General features: G+C 52.1%; 3 protein-coding genes across 4 annotated transcripts in view; 2 read left to right on the top strand and 1 right to left on the bottom strand.

Moving 5' to 3' along the window:
• The window catches only part of LRFN4 (leucine rich repeat and fibronectin type III domain containing 4), a 28863-nt gene extending 16560 nt beyond the window's left edge, over nucleotides 1–12303 (bottom strand). Inside the window, 2 exon segments of the mRNA XM_060253928.1 lie at nucleotides 2–1163; nucleotides 12181–12303. Coding sequence (XP_060109911.1) covers nucleotides 2–1143 — 1142 coding nt within the window. The 5' untranslated portion in view covers nucleotides 1144–1163; nucleotides 12181–12303.
• Nucleotides 1–14309, top strand: part of LGALS12 (galectin 12) — a 403592-nt gene that overhangs the window by 261758 nt on the left and 127525 nt on the right. The gene's annotated exons all lie outside the window — the stretch shown is intronic.
• PC (pyruvate carboxylase) overlaps nucleotides 1–14309 on the top strand; it is a 548480-nt gene that overhangs the window by 467763 nt on the left and 66408 nt on the right. The window lies entirely within an intron of this gene.

Raw genomic sequence — 14309 nt, 5'->3', positions numbered from 1 at the left:
GGGTAAGGGGATGATTTTGAGGTCCACAACAGCGGTGGACTCCCCAGCTGCATTGATGGCAATGCAAGTATAGGCTCCGTCATCCCGGATAGTAGTCACCAGGATGTCCAGTGTGCCGTTGCGAAATGACACAGTCCTGGAAGAGTTGGAGATGATCTTGTCATCGGGGGAGACCCAATGAATGACCGGTTCTGGGTCCCCAATGGCCCGACACCTCAGAGTGGCTCTTTGGCCTTCCAAGATCCAGAGCTTGTGGGTGTGGCGGGTGATGAGCGGCGGCTCACAGGTGAACTCTTCCTCAGGCACAGACCAAAAATAGCGACCTGCTACCTGTGGAGGGGAGGCGCAGGTCTCCATATCATCCTCCCGAGCCAAGCGCCGCAACCACAGCAACTCACAATTGCAATGCAAGGGATTCCCACCAAAGCTTAGCACTATGGTGGAAGTGTAAGGAGTTGGACTGATAACCCCGACTTGAGAGCGGGCAAAGAGCGGGTCGGGGGGCAGCGTGTAAAGGCGATTGGAGGTCATATCCAACCGGGAGAGTTTGTACAGCTCGGCAAAAGTGCCTTCCATGACAAAGTCAATGAGGTTGTGATCCAAGTTGAGCGTGTGAAGGAAGAGCATTCCCTGTATCCCTTCCCAGGGGACAGTCTGCAGGTTGTTATAGGACAAATCCAGGTCCTCGAGGGTCAACAAGAAGTCATCAAATGCGGCCACCGAGATTTCCACCAGCTGGTTGTTGTTCAGGATGAGGTGCTGAAGGTTCAACATTCCTCGCAAGGCCTCTTCGCCGATCTCGGTCAACCGGTTGCCATCCAGGTGGAGTGAGCGGAGACTCTCCAGGTCCCCAAAGGCAAAGGGGCGAATGGTGTCAATAGTGTTCCGAGACAGGGTCAGATCCACCAGGCCCGACATGTTCAGAAAGTCTGGTGGCTCCACCACTCGAATGAAGTTGTCAGCCAGACGCAGCTCCACGGTCCGCCGGTCAATGTTGGGCGGGATGAAGAGCAAACCCTTGTTGGCGCAGAGCGTGCTGAGTGACTCAGAGAGGTTTTGGCACACGCAGTGGAAGGGGCAGGCCTCGATCTGAGCCAGCGTGCTCCCCACCATTAGCAGCTGGACCAGCAGCAGCCTTTCCATGGTAGACAGCTTTGCAGGCCCTGTAAAAGAGGTTGGAAGGGAGAGATGACATTTGGTTAATGCGACACTAGACATAAGTTGGGCCTGACCTGGATGGCCCAGGCTAGCTCAGTCTCATCAGATCTTGGACACTAAGCAAGATCAGCCCTGGTTAGCACTTGGATGAGAGACTACTGAAGAAGCTCAGGATTGCTACGCAGAGGCAGACAATGGCAAACCACCTCTCTTTTGTCTCTTACCTTGAAAACTCTACAGGGTTACCATAAATTGGTGGCAATTTGACAGCACTTTTATGACCACCAGACCTGGGATCATGCTGGAGAATTTCAGATAACAGCTCGTACCCTCCTCCACTTCTTCCTCCCCTGAGCAGCCTCTTGCTTCCAGCCATGGCAAAAATCTGAGATCTAGTGTGGACAGAGGAATGATCCTCCCGGCCCACTCACTCTTTCTCAGCTTAGTTTACTTTGCAGGGGTGTTGTGAGAATGAAGTGAAGAGGGAGGAAAGACCCAGACATGTTGCTCTTGAGTTCCTTGGAGGGAGCTCAGGATGCGATAAATCAAGATGGGTGGCCGCCAGGGTGATTTTTTGTTTGTAGCGGGACCTCCTTTGCATATTATGCCACATACCCCTAATGTAGCTAATCCTCCAGGAGCTTACAGGGCTCTTAGTACAGGGCCTACTGTAAGCTCCAGGGGGATTGGCTACATCAGGGGGCATGGCCTAATATGCAAAGGAGTTCCTGGTACAAAAAAAGCCCTAGTGGCCATGTTGGTCTGTCTGTAGAAGAAGACTGCAGATTTATACCCCGCCCTTCTCTCTGAATCAGAGACTCAGAGAGGCTTACAATCTCCTATATCGTCTCTCCCCACAACAGACACCCTGTGAGGTGGGTGGGGCTGAGAGGGCTCTCACAGCAGCTGCCCCTTCAAGGACAACCTCTGCCAGAGCTATGGCTAACCCAAGGCCATTCCAGCAGGTGCAAGTGGAGGAGTGGGGAATCAAACCCGGTTCTCCCAGATAAGAGTCCACACACTTAACCACTACACCAAACTGGCTCTCTACCCCAAACTGTAGCAGTAGAAATGGTCGTGGTATTTATACATGTACAACTTAGATCCCTTATCCCATCCCAGTAAAAAAGAGCAAGGGTCGAGTAGCACCTTAAAGACTTAACAAAATTTGTGGCAGGGTAGGAGCTTTTGTGAGTCACTGCTCACTTCATCCCCTGCCACAAATTGTGTTTGTGCTACTGGACTCTTGCTCTTTTCTACCAGGATGGGATAAGTGATCTCCGTCATACATGTGTAGATATCAGGACCATGTGTGTGACCAAGAAACTCAGCACAGAGGTATGTGGATGGTTGTGCAGTTAGGGGAGGCATGTTTGACAGTGCCTGAGGTACCTATTGGTACAGACCAAAGTATCTCACATCCCAGTGACATTCCAGATTTCACCTAGATAAGAACATAAGACCGTAAGAGAAGCTATGTTGGATCAGGCCAATGGCCCATCCAGTCCAACACTCTGTATCTCATAGTGGCCAAAAAAACAGGTGCCATCAGTGGGACCAGGACACTAGAAGCCCCACTGTTACCCCTCCCCAAGCACCAAGAATACAAAGCATCACTGTCCCATACAGAGAGGTCCATCAATATGCTGTGGCTAATAGCCACTGATGGACCTCTGCTCCATATGTTTATCCAGTCCCCTCCTGAAGCTGGCTATGCTTGCAGCTGCCACCACCTCATGTGGCAGTGAATTCCATGTGTTAATCACCTTGGGGTGAAAAGGGTCTTCCTTTTATTTGTTCTAACCCAATTGCTCAGCAATTTCATTGAATGCCCACAAGTTCTTGTGTTGTGAGAAAGGGGGAAAATCACTTCTTTCTCTACCTTCTCTATCCCATGCATAATCTTGTAAACCTCTATGCAGTTTTATGAACCTGGATGTAGTCTTATGAGAGGTAAAAATGTGACTGGCTGAACTCATGGGGGGGTGGGCAGTGGTTTGCAATGCAGAGGAGTGCTGCAACATCCCAGGGATCTTTGCAATACACAGTCCCTGGCTCCTTCTCTGTTCTTAATTGAAAACATTTTAATCCCACCTTTCTACCCAATTAGTGCCCTCAAGGCAAGAAACAGCTATAAAACCTTAAGACCAAATATAACAACAATGTGTGCACATAGAGAGAAGGAGAAAGTAACAATTAAAACAAACAGAAAAAAAAGAATTTAAAAAGAGATGCCAGATGAGACTAAAAGCTCCTTCACCCTCTGGCAGAAGAGAATGAGAGAAGTGGAGAGAGAGGAGGAGGAGATTGGTTTTATACCCCACCCTTCACAGAGTCTCAGAGCGGTTTACAGTCTCCTTTCTCTTCCCCTCCCCAGAACAAACACTCTTTGAGGTGGGTGGGGCTGAGAGAGCTCTCCCAGAACTGCTCTTGAGAGAACAGCTCTGAAGGGGAACTTGTGACTGACCCAAGGTCATACCAGCAGGCACAGGTGGAAGAGTAGGGAATCAAAACCAGTTCTCCCAGATAAGAGTCCGCACACATAACCACTGCACCAAACTGGTTCTCCAAGAATTCTACATTTCGGGTGCCACAACCAAGAAGCTCCCTTTTCCAGTTGCTGCTTGTCTAGACTCGGGTGACAGGGCACACAAAGCAAAACCTGTGAAGATGGCTTTAATCATGAGGTAGGTTTATATCGTAGTAGGCAGGTGCTATGGCACATGGTAATGACTGGCAATTTGCTAGCGTGTAATAGCATAGGGTTACACAAAGATGCTACTGTTGAGTCTCTGGGCATATCTGAAACTGAACAAATTACAGAGAGGAAATAACTTTGCAGTGCTAGCTCAGTAGCCTCAGGTAATCCCTATTCTGTCAATCGCTCTTCACTCCTGTCAGCAAAACAAGGATAATCATGCCAGCCTACATTACAGGACTATTGTAATAGCCTTGGAATATGGTCTATAGCTGGGGTGTCAAACTCATTTGTTATGAGGGCCAGATCTGACATTTGTTGGGCTGGGCCATGTGTGTTCCTATTTAACATTAGATAGCAGAGATATTTATAAAAGACGCAGACAAACACAATTAAAGATTTTTTTAAAAACTGAAATAAAACATGACTAAGACATTGGCACTTGTTGGTCTTAATGGTGCTTTCTTTGTATCTCTCCCATGGGATCCAGTGAACTTGGCAAAGGAAGCTCTGGCTCTTTCCTTCCATCCCCAGGGGACCAGGAGGGGGAGGAGCCTCAGCCAATAGAAGGAAGAGAGGTTTGGCTCAGTAGCTCTGCCATGCGATTGAGAGAGCCTGGCAAAGCAAGCTCTGCCTCCCCCCCCTTCCTCCCCAAGGGAGGAGCCTCGGCAAATGGAGAAAATAGAGTCTTTGCTCTGTAGCTCTTGTGCAATTGAGCAAGCCTTGCAAAGCAAGCTATTATGCAGAAAGAAGCAAGAGAGAGGGAGAAGGAAGCAGATGACAGGCAGTTGCTTGGGGGCCTGATAAGAGCCCTCTGGGGGGCTGATTCATCCCCTGGGCCACATGTTTGACACCATCAGGTCAAACATAGATTATTAAATGAGACATATAGATTATTAAATCAGCAGTCTTAGTTGAAGGAAGTGGAAGCTGTAGAGCAAAACGTGTGTGGTTAAACCCCACAGAATGGTCTGTAATCTTCCAGGAAGGATTAATTTGTCTCAGGGATCACCAGGCTTAGCCTTAAAGCCTGGCTCGGACACATGAACACGCGAAGCTGCATTCGACAGAATCAGACCCCTGGTCTATCAATGTCAGTCCTGTCTACTCAGACTGGCAGCAGCTCTCCAGGGTCTCAGGCTGAGGTCTTTCATGTTATCTACTCCCTGGTCCTTTCAACTGGAGATGCCAGGGATAGAACCTGGCACCTACTGTGTGCAAGGCAGAGGCTCTTCCACTGAGCCACAGCCCTTCCTCTCCTGTCCCTTTAGGTGTGACATCATAGCAAGGTCTGGGAACCTTTTGTTCTTACTTTGGCCAGATCCATTTGCGTCTGTAAGCACTGAAGTACTCTGTCCTTGGGGCTTGATGCCTCATTCCCTGCCCAACCAGGGCAGCTATGAATCTGCAGCCACATCACCTACTGCCAGCTATGAATCTGCCAGCTATGAATCTGCAGCTATGAATCTGCAGCCACATCACCTACTGCCTCATCCTTTATATTGGAGGTGCTGGGGATTGAACCTGGGACCTTCTGCGTGCCAGAGAAAGACTCTAGCACTGAGTAGTGTTCCCTCTGAGTTAGTGTGAGCTAGTTCACAGATTTTTAGCCTCCAGTTCACACATTTTTGTCTTAGCTCAGGAAGGATGACCCCAGAGCACACTAATTTATGACGTAGCTCACAACTTTAATGCCAGTAGCTCACAAAGCAGAATTTTTGCTCACAAGACTCTGCAGTTTAGAGGGAACATTGCCACTGAGTCACGTTTCTGTGGAGTGATAACAAAGGGGGCATCTTGAGTACATGTAGGGCCTTCCCCCCCTCCCATGACCATCAGAGTTGGCTGTGTTGAATGTGGGAGAACAGATTCTAGGACAAAGCGTACGTGTCCCCATAGCAGCAGACTCTCCTCAAAGTTAACAACTGGAGTATAATGAGCCTGCCCTTTCCCTCTCAGAATAACTTCCTTTTATTTCCCCACTCCAGTCTTTGCCAGCAGGTAGAAGATAACTGATTTAATGTGCAACTTTTGAAACTGTCTAGTCTTTGGGGTCACTTTCGCTTACAGTATGGGAAATGGCAGGTAATACTTAGCAAGGCCCATAAAAGCTATCTAGTCTTGGGGCAGGAAGGAGGAGTTTCTTTGCTTATGGTATAAAATTTGGAGGGGAATATTTGGCAGCTAACTAGCCTCGGAGGGCAGGGGGTGGTGGTATGGAATGGAATCTGGCTGGCGCTGCTTCACAAACCCCGCTGAAACTATCTAGGCTTTGGGGTTCTCCGTGCGTATGGCGTAGAAAATGGCGGGTAATACTTTGTGAAACCATCTGGCATTTGCCCTTGCTGTCTCTGCAGCAGGGAAGCTGATGGGCCGTATTTTCATTTTAAGGAGATGGATGAAAAGACTCTATCAGTGTGCCGGAGTGATTATCCTTCTAGGACACAGGTGGTTGTGGGGCTGAGCGCAGAGAAAGGTACCACTCCGAAGCAGTTTAGGAAATAATTGCAAAAAGGGATTAAAGGTCTGCGTTGTCTCGGCGACCAGATGCTTTAAAGGTGTCTGTGCTATTTATACAAAAAGAGAGAGAGGAAGAAAGCTTTCACTGGCTGAGCATGACCCGCCAGCGCCGGCTTTCTATCATTCATCCATCCCTCCTGTTTTATCTCTTGGCTGCTGATCTTTCAAGTGATATCCAGAAATAAGTTTTTAAAAGCTACTGGGTAAAGGAATGAACCTAAGTGTAAATTGAGTGGAAAAACCCAGCTGGAGGCAAACCAAGTAGTGGTAGAAAAATGGGGATTGGGGGGGAGGGAGGGTGGGTTGTCAGCTTCAGGATGGAAAAATCCTGGAGATTTGGGGATGGGGCCAATACTCCCTCTAAGCTGTGGAGTCCTGTGAGCAAAAATTCTACTTCATGAGCTACTGGCATTAAAATTGTGAGTGAGCACACATTAGTTTGCTCTGGGGCCATCCTTGCTGAGCTTAAGACAAAAATGTGTGAGCCAGAGGCTAAAAGACTGTGAGCTAGCTCACACTAACGCAACTTAGAGGGAACACTGGATGGAGCGTGAAGAAGACAGGGACTTCAATGGAGCACGATACCAGCAAGTCCGCCCTCCAAAGCATCCATTTTCTCCAGGGGTATTGATCTCTGTAGTCTGGAGATGGAGCTGTCATTCCAGGAGATCCCCAGGCCACACCTGGAGGCTGGCACCCCATCCCTACCCTATCCTGTCATGCATCTGTGCTTTAACAAGCAATCTGACACAGAAATTCAGCAGGTATAGAAAAGGGAGGAGGAATGAGCTTTATTTCAGTCATACGGGCTTCCTCTGTGTTCAGATCCCCACTTGGCCATGGACTTAACAGACAGCTTTAGCCAGGTCACCAATCTCACGTGCAACATGCCAATAAGAACTCCGGCCTACTTTACAAGGACCAAGGTACAAATAACTGAGATAATGTATATGACATGCTTTGAACCTTCAAAACAGTCTATATAAATGGCCAAGGATTCATTTCATTGTTAGGATGGGCACCTTGCCAAGTTGGAAAAAAAACATCGGTAGAAAGAACTCCATGGCAAGAAGCCGGATTGCTAGACTGGGTAACAAGGTACCTTTTTTTGGTCTCTCTTCCCTGCCCCATGTAGAGGAAAGGGGTTCAGGACAGCTTTGCTGTCCAGGCTGGCCTGTGCATGACCCTCCGGTCTCACGGCTAAGCAAAAAACTTATGGCTGCATTTCCCACCCGGTGCCGTGGGCTCTGCATCACTGCAGCTCAAGATCTGGGCTGGCCTCAACTATGCCAGGAATGGAAGCCAAGGAGGGGATACCTGAGCGAGGCTTAGATTCCCCCGAGTGACGCACTGCTGGCCATTAACTTGTGAGCTCCAAGGGCAGAGAGCCAGCTCCTTTCCCCACGCTGCCAAGCCTCGAATGAACACTGGGAAGAAATCTGTCTTGCCTGTCTGCCTTGGTGCTGTGATCAGGAGAGAAGCACCCCTGCCCATGCAAAAGCCTCAAACCCAGCAAAAGGGCTGAGGGATCTGCTAGGAGCTCGTGGTGAACTCTGTTAAAGGATCCTGCTTGGTTAATCATTTGTATCGCATTTTTCAGGATAGGCTGGGTGACACAGGGGACAGAGGTTTAGGCATGGATGAGTAAGGCCTGTGTTCAAATCTTCTCTCATTAGTGAAACTTTCAGGGTGACCTTGGGCCTGCTGCTTTCTCCCATCCTCCCCTATTATTCCAGGGCTATTGACCGCACTAAGCAGAAAAGCATGAGACAACTAGACCTTTTACTCTCTTTCTCTCCCTCTCTCCGCCCCCCTTTTTTGCTGTCTCCCTTACCCTCTGCTCCCCGCTACACCTTTTACCTGTGCTTGTCTCCAATTCTATGCACAACAGTACATACACTGCTGGTTTTGAGTCAAATGTTTATTTTAAAAAAAGTGAATCCAATCAGTTCTTTGCCATCTTTACTGCAACAATTCTGAAGGTTCCCCTGAGGTTGGGACCTCAAGCCAAGAGATAAAGAACATTTGCCCAAGGCCACCTGTGGCTCTAGATCTCAAAGAGGGGTTAAGGCCATGCCCGTTTAACCTGTGCACCAACTTCTTCCTTGGCATTGTTCTCCATGGAACCAGTCAGCCCATGTCTGGGTTGTACCACTATAATACAGCATCCACATGCCTGAATATTCCTCCCATATATTAAAAAAAACACAACACCTTGCACATAGACAGCTAGCATAGCATGGGAAAATGCTGTCCCTGACATGCTAGCTTTCTGTATTTTTAAAACCAGCAGAGCATTTTGTGCCATAGCATGCACATGACTGACTGTTCCTTGTCACTTTTTTTTTAAAAAAATCCTTGCATGTAGACAGCTAACATATCAGGGAGAAATGCTGCCCCTGACATGCTAGCTTTCTTTAAAAAAAAAAACAACAACCCAGGAGCATTCTGTGAAACACACACACACACACACAAACACACACATCGTTTGCCATGTGGAACAGTCCAATTCAGACACACCTGGTGAAAACAAGGCCTTGAACACTGGGGCATCATGGGAACACGGTTCTGTCTTATATTTTGAAGGCTAGTGGGTGGACAATTTAGGGAGTCTGAATCACCTAGGATCTGTCCCCAGCTTGTACGAGAGGGAAGGGGGAAGAGGACAGCCAGTGTGGTGTAGTGTTGTGGTGAGTGTTAGACTCAGATCTGGAAAACCTGGGCTCAAATCCCCCCACAATGATGTTCACAGAGTGACCTTGGGTTCGCCCCCCACTCACAGGCTTGTTGCGATGATAAAATGGGGGGAATGAGAACTCTGTACATGTCCCTGAGCTCCTTGTGAAAAAGAATGTGGCAGATTCTGGTGAGCATCTCTGGAAGGAATCCCACTTAGGGGAGGGCAACTCCCTTACTGGGCCAGCCTCCCTTGGTCTCCTGGCCTTCTTATCTGTACAGCTCTTCCTGCTACCAATGAAAAGACCATCATTGGCCAATGAAAAGACCATCATAACTCCAGAACTTACATGCATCTAAGAAATGTGATCTCCAGGCCCCTTTTTAGTCTTCCTTGTTGGGCACCCCATGCAGAAGCCTCTGCCTTTGCCCCTGCGTGGTTGTCCTGGAGGCGGGAGCCGTGGGTTCAGCATCTGGCCTTCCAGCCCTCATGGGATGGAGAGGCATAGATGGATGTGTCATGCTGCCTGGCATCTGGATGGTTGGCGGGGAGGAGAGAAGGGGAGAGAGGCGGTTTTGGTACTGACCTGCCATTGCACTCACGAATGTCTGTTCTTGTGAGCATTTGCATTTGACATGTGCCTGTTGTGAACATAATGGAAGGGAAAGATGCATTTGTCTGTCTAATTTGTATGCCAGCAAATTTGTATGTTTGGTTGAGCTGTGTGTGTGTGTTACCCAGCTTCACATCTGTGGAATGTGGAATTTTACCTCCCAACATGTTCATTCTAGTATATGTCCCTTTCTTCTTGCTAGGGCAGAGATGGATGTACATCCCCCCTTGAGTTGCCGCCTTTTATTTGGAATGTTTTATTGTGTCACTTACATATCTTTTTTATTGTTGTACATCGCCCAGAGCCCTGCTTCGGCCAGGATTGGGCAATCCATTAAATGCAATAAATAATAATTACACATCCCAGGTTCAGTCCACGACTTCTCTAATTGAAAGAATCCTGGCTACCCGTCAAGTTGCCTTATATGAGACAGATCCATGGCCTCTCCAGGTCACTGTTGTCTACTCTGGCTACCGGTGGCTCTCCAGGGTCTCGAGTGGAGATCCTTTGCACCACCTTGCTTCTTGATCTTTTAACTGGAAGTTCTGGGGACTGGACCAGGGACCTTTTGCGAGCCAAAGCAGGTGCTGTACCACTGAGCCACAATCTCATCTCAACCTCAGCTCTTGAAGAGTTGCTCCCAATAGTGCACAAGTTGGCTTGTTGTGAGGCAGTTACGCATGTTACTGAGCCGGGTCCACAGTTCATTGGTTGGGCAAATGCTTGCATGTGCATCAGAGGCCTATGTTGAATCCCTGGCATCTCCAGTTAACAGGAGATGTTTTCTGCTTGGGACCTGTGACAGTTATAGGCTGGCTGAATCAGACTCTATAAAAAGGCAGTTCCTTGTGTTATTGGGCAGAGGGTCCACACGAAAGTCTGCACACCAAGACTTAATCCCCAGTGCAGAAGGATCTGACCGGCATCCACTGAGAAAGCCTTCTCTGTGCGTGAACTCTTGCGTAGCTGCTGCCAGGCAGACAGTCCTGGGCTCCACAACCCCGTGGTCTGGACCTGGATAAGGAAGGTCCCTAAGGTGTGTGTGTGTGTGCTTTCCTCAGCCGGGAAGATGGAGTAGAATCTAGGCAGAGAGAGGGGAGGAGGCCAGGAGAGGATGAAGGTGAGCGGAGGGCTCTCAGAGCACGGAGCAATTTGTAAATTCTCGTGGAAGCAGTTGATGAGAGAGGGAAGGCAAGAAGCACAGAGAGGGTGGGGGGGGGGGGGACGGTAGGCCCTTTCATTCAGGGGGTGGCAGGTCTAGGACCCATTTGCCCCATCTCGGGGGCATCTTTGGGGAGCCAGGACTATCAGAGGGGGTTTGTGGCGTCGGAGGAATCCGAAACAGAGAGATGCATTGGAGCAATGTGGGGGAGGAGTCTGCCAGGGCTCCTGGGTCCTCAGCACCAGCGCTCTAATAGCTAGAGAAGCAACGCGAAGGCAGAGGTGTCATGGGATCAGGCATCGTGGAAGCAGAGTCGAAAGCAAATCGAGCAAAGGGCGGGGGGGGGGGCTGTTAGCAACAACTTTGGGGTCCAGCTGTCAGGTGGAAACCCATCCCCACCCCCTCAATAAAAGTCAGACGCCTTAATGTGAATGCAAAGCGGTATGGTTATCCAAGCTCAGCCTTTGCAGCGTGTGGGTCCCCACAGTCTATCATAGTCTTCCTCAAACACTTCCCGACCGCCCCGCCCTCCCGCCAAGCGCAAGAGGCAGGCGCCGTGGGGCACGGCGAGGCCCCCTAGCGGCCGAAACGTTGGCAGCTGTTCTCTGTGCTGCTGCAGGCGAAAGGTTGCAGATTCCGGCGGTGGGGGGGGGGAGGGGGATTATTGGTGCTCGGCATTAAAGCAGCTCGAAGTGGGGAGGGAGAAAGAAAGAGGGGGAGAGAAATGGCTGGGACGTGACTATCATTCAGGTGGGAGGAATAATTCGCCGTCGCCTGATTTCTCTCTCCTCCACCTTCCCCATAACAAACATCTGCTTCCAGTCCCTAAAAGAGACCCCTGGGGGATTCGAATCAAAGCCGGGAGAGGGAATGACAAAGGTCAGAAGAGAAGAAAGGGGGGACGGGGGGGGGGAGGAGAGAAAGAGCCTTCCCCCCCCCCCCGCCGGCGCTATCCCCATCGCAATGCAACTTTCCCTGCTCTGCTTTGCTGGAGATGGGGGGTAGGGGGAATCTTGATCAGCTTTAATGGAGATGGGGGGGGGGGGGGAATGAACGGCAATGAGGGGGGGGCACCACAGTATCAAATCCAGAAGCCCATAGCTGAAAGGGGGGGCTCTTCCCTCTCCCCCTCCGGTGTAGCAGGGGGTGTTCTACATTTGGCATTTGCTGGCTTATACGCCCCCCCCCCCCCGCACTCTCTAGCCCCATCCGCAGGACATTAGTCACTCCGGGCTTCCCCACCCCCCGTTGCTAAACCCAACTTCCCTTGATCCACATCCAGATCTTCTCATTCAGCCGCATCCCACCCATTGATTCCCTCCCAAAATCGCCCCCCCCTTTTCTTTTTTTACCTTCCGCTCGATCTCTCAGGGCCCCCGAGAGCAGCAGCCGCCGCCGCCGCCGTCCTCCATGGCCCCACCGCCCCGCCGGGTGTCTCCGCGCCGCTGGCTCAGGCTCGCCTGGGCGGCTGTTTGCCCCGGGGCCCCGAGGCTGCCAGATGCCATGGGAGGCGGGGAGGGCGCCGGGCTGCTGCCGCTGCGAGCGAAAGTTGCTGGGGGCTGGAGGGGGGCAGCAGAAGCGCCGGAGCTTCCTTCCTCTTCACCCCCCCCCTTAAGGCAAAGGCACCGCCGGGCTCGGGAAATGCTGCAGAGCAGGAGCGGGGAGGGTCCCTGTCGCCCCCCTGTCGGCGTCAGCGTCCTCGGATTCCCGCCCTGGCCCCGCGCGGATAGAGCCTCCTCTGCAGGCGGAGACGGCCACTCGGCCCCTCCGAGCTCCCGGCTCCCATTCCCGGGCTTCTAGTCCCCGGCCGCCTGGGAGCAGCTCCGAGGGCTGAAGGGGCGGGGGGGGGGGGGTCGTGCTTCAGTCCAGCCCCTCCGTCTCTCTCGCACCCGGATCCGGGGTGCTGCCCGCGCCCCCTTCCTTCACCCTTCCGGGCTCCTGGGTTCCATCCCCTGCAGGCGCCGCCCTCGAGGGAGCCGTAGAGAGAGCCTCGCTTCCTGCCTGCCTGCCTTCCCTGGTGCCCGGTGGAGTTTCAGGTCCTCCTCTCGGGGCTTCTTGCAGGCAGCCCGCTCTGGCTTCTGCCGGATCCCTGCCGCCTAGATCTCCGGCTGTGGGGGAATGCGGCCGTGGCGAGCTCTGGCGGCGATCTCCCTCTCCTGCCGTTCCTCAGTCCCTTCGTCTTCCCCGATGCCCATTCCTGGGAAGGAAGGAGGCGAGGGTTTTGCCCGGGCTGGGGGTCCTGCCGCCGCCTCTGGAGATCTTGGGCTCTCTCAGCTCTCCTCTCGGCGGGATGCCTACGGAAGGTCGACCTGGGGAGGTCCGAGGGGGCGCGTCGCCTTCTGGAGCCCTGCCCCGCTTCTCCTCTTGGGGAGGCTGTCTGCCTTGGCAAGAATTCCTCGCCCCCTTGGGGAGGGGGGATGCAGATCAGGCCGGGAGAGGAGCCCTTTTGGGCGCACCCCCCACCTCCACAGACGCCCCCCCCCCCCCGGATCCGGCTTCCTTCCTCCGCAGCTCCCCCTCCTTTCCCTCCCGGACTGCTGGGTTCCGCCGACGCGCTTTGTCTCCGTCCGCCTTGCTGCAGCTCAGGCGAGGCGGGGCCGGGCCGGGCGTCCGAGGCCGTCGCGCTCTGTTAAGGCTCCCCCCCCTTTCCCCCAATCTCCGCTTCCCTCCCCCCCTTTGCTCTGGGCCGGGGCTGTCTCGGCTGCCTGGCCGGCCGGAGCAAGCAGCTGCTGGGCTTGGCTCCGCCTCTTCCAGCCTCTTCCTCCTCCTCCTTCTCCAGCGCCTCCTTCCCCAGCTGGGGTTGGGAAGGGAGAGGAGCTGTCCCAGGTCTGGGCGTCAGTTGCAAAGGAGCCTCGGCTTCCTCCTGTGGGACTTGCAGAGGGAGCGGAGAGAGCTGGAGCCCAAGGTCCTAATCTTGTGGCCTGTCCTTCCCTTCCCTCTGGAGAGGGCGGGGGGGGGGAGGGGAGACTCCAGATGCCAAGATGCCCCCTCCCCCACAGCGCCTTACTCAATCAACTATGTGCTACTTTCCCATCACATTTCGCTGCTGTTTACGTGCAGTCACTGAACATTACATTGAGATGTGGGCGGATTTCCGATATGTTGCTACACATCTCCTCACCTTTGCTTTTCGGTCCTGGTTGGTTTCTGTATGGTTCCCTCTCCCCCCCCTCCCCCTGCAAAGGATAACTCATCAGGAACTGCACTCATGGAAAGGGAAGGGACCAAAGAGCAGCTGGTACCAGTTTGGTCCTCATCCCATCATCCGGGGCAACGGTTGCTAGGAGGCAGAGATGCTGGAGTAGGGTTGGGGAGATGAGTGGAGGGTCCAGGCTGGAGATAGGAAGGTCCTGTTTGGGGGATCGGAAAGAGGAACCTCAGGGGAGTGATACTAGCAGAATAATATTGTCGGTGGGAGTTGGGAGAGGGAAAGAGGTGGGGGAAAGTTGAGAGTTAAAAGCCTAGGGTGATAAATATTTGT

This window comes from Heteronotia binoei, chromosome 1, assembly GCF_032191835.1.
Source record: "Heteronotia binoei isolate CCM8104 ecotype False Entrance Well chromosome 1, APGP_CSIRO_Hbin_v1, whole genome shotgun sequence".
Classification (NCBI taxonomy): domain Eukaryota; kingdom Metazoa; phylum Chordata; class Lepidosauria; order Squamata; family Gekkonidae; genus Heteronotia; species Heteronotia binoei.
Note: the sequence above shows the minus strand (reverse complement) of the source record. Positions and strands in the feature narration are given on the sequence as shown.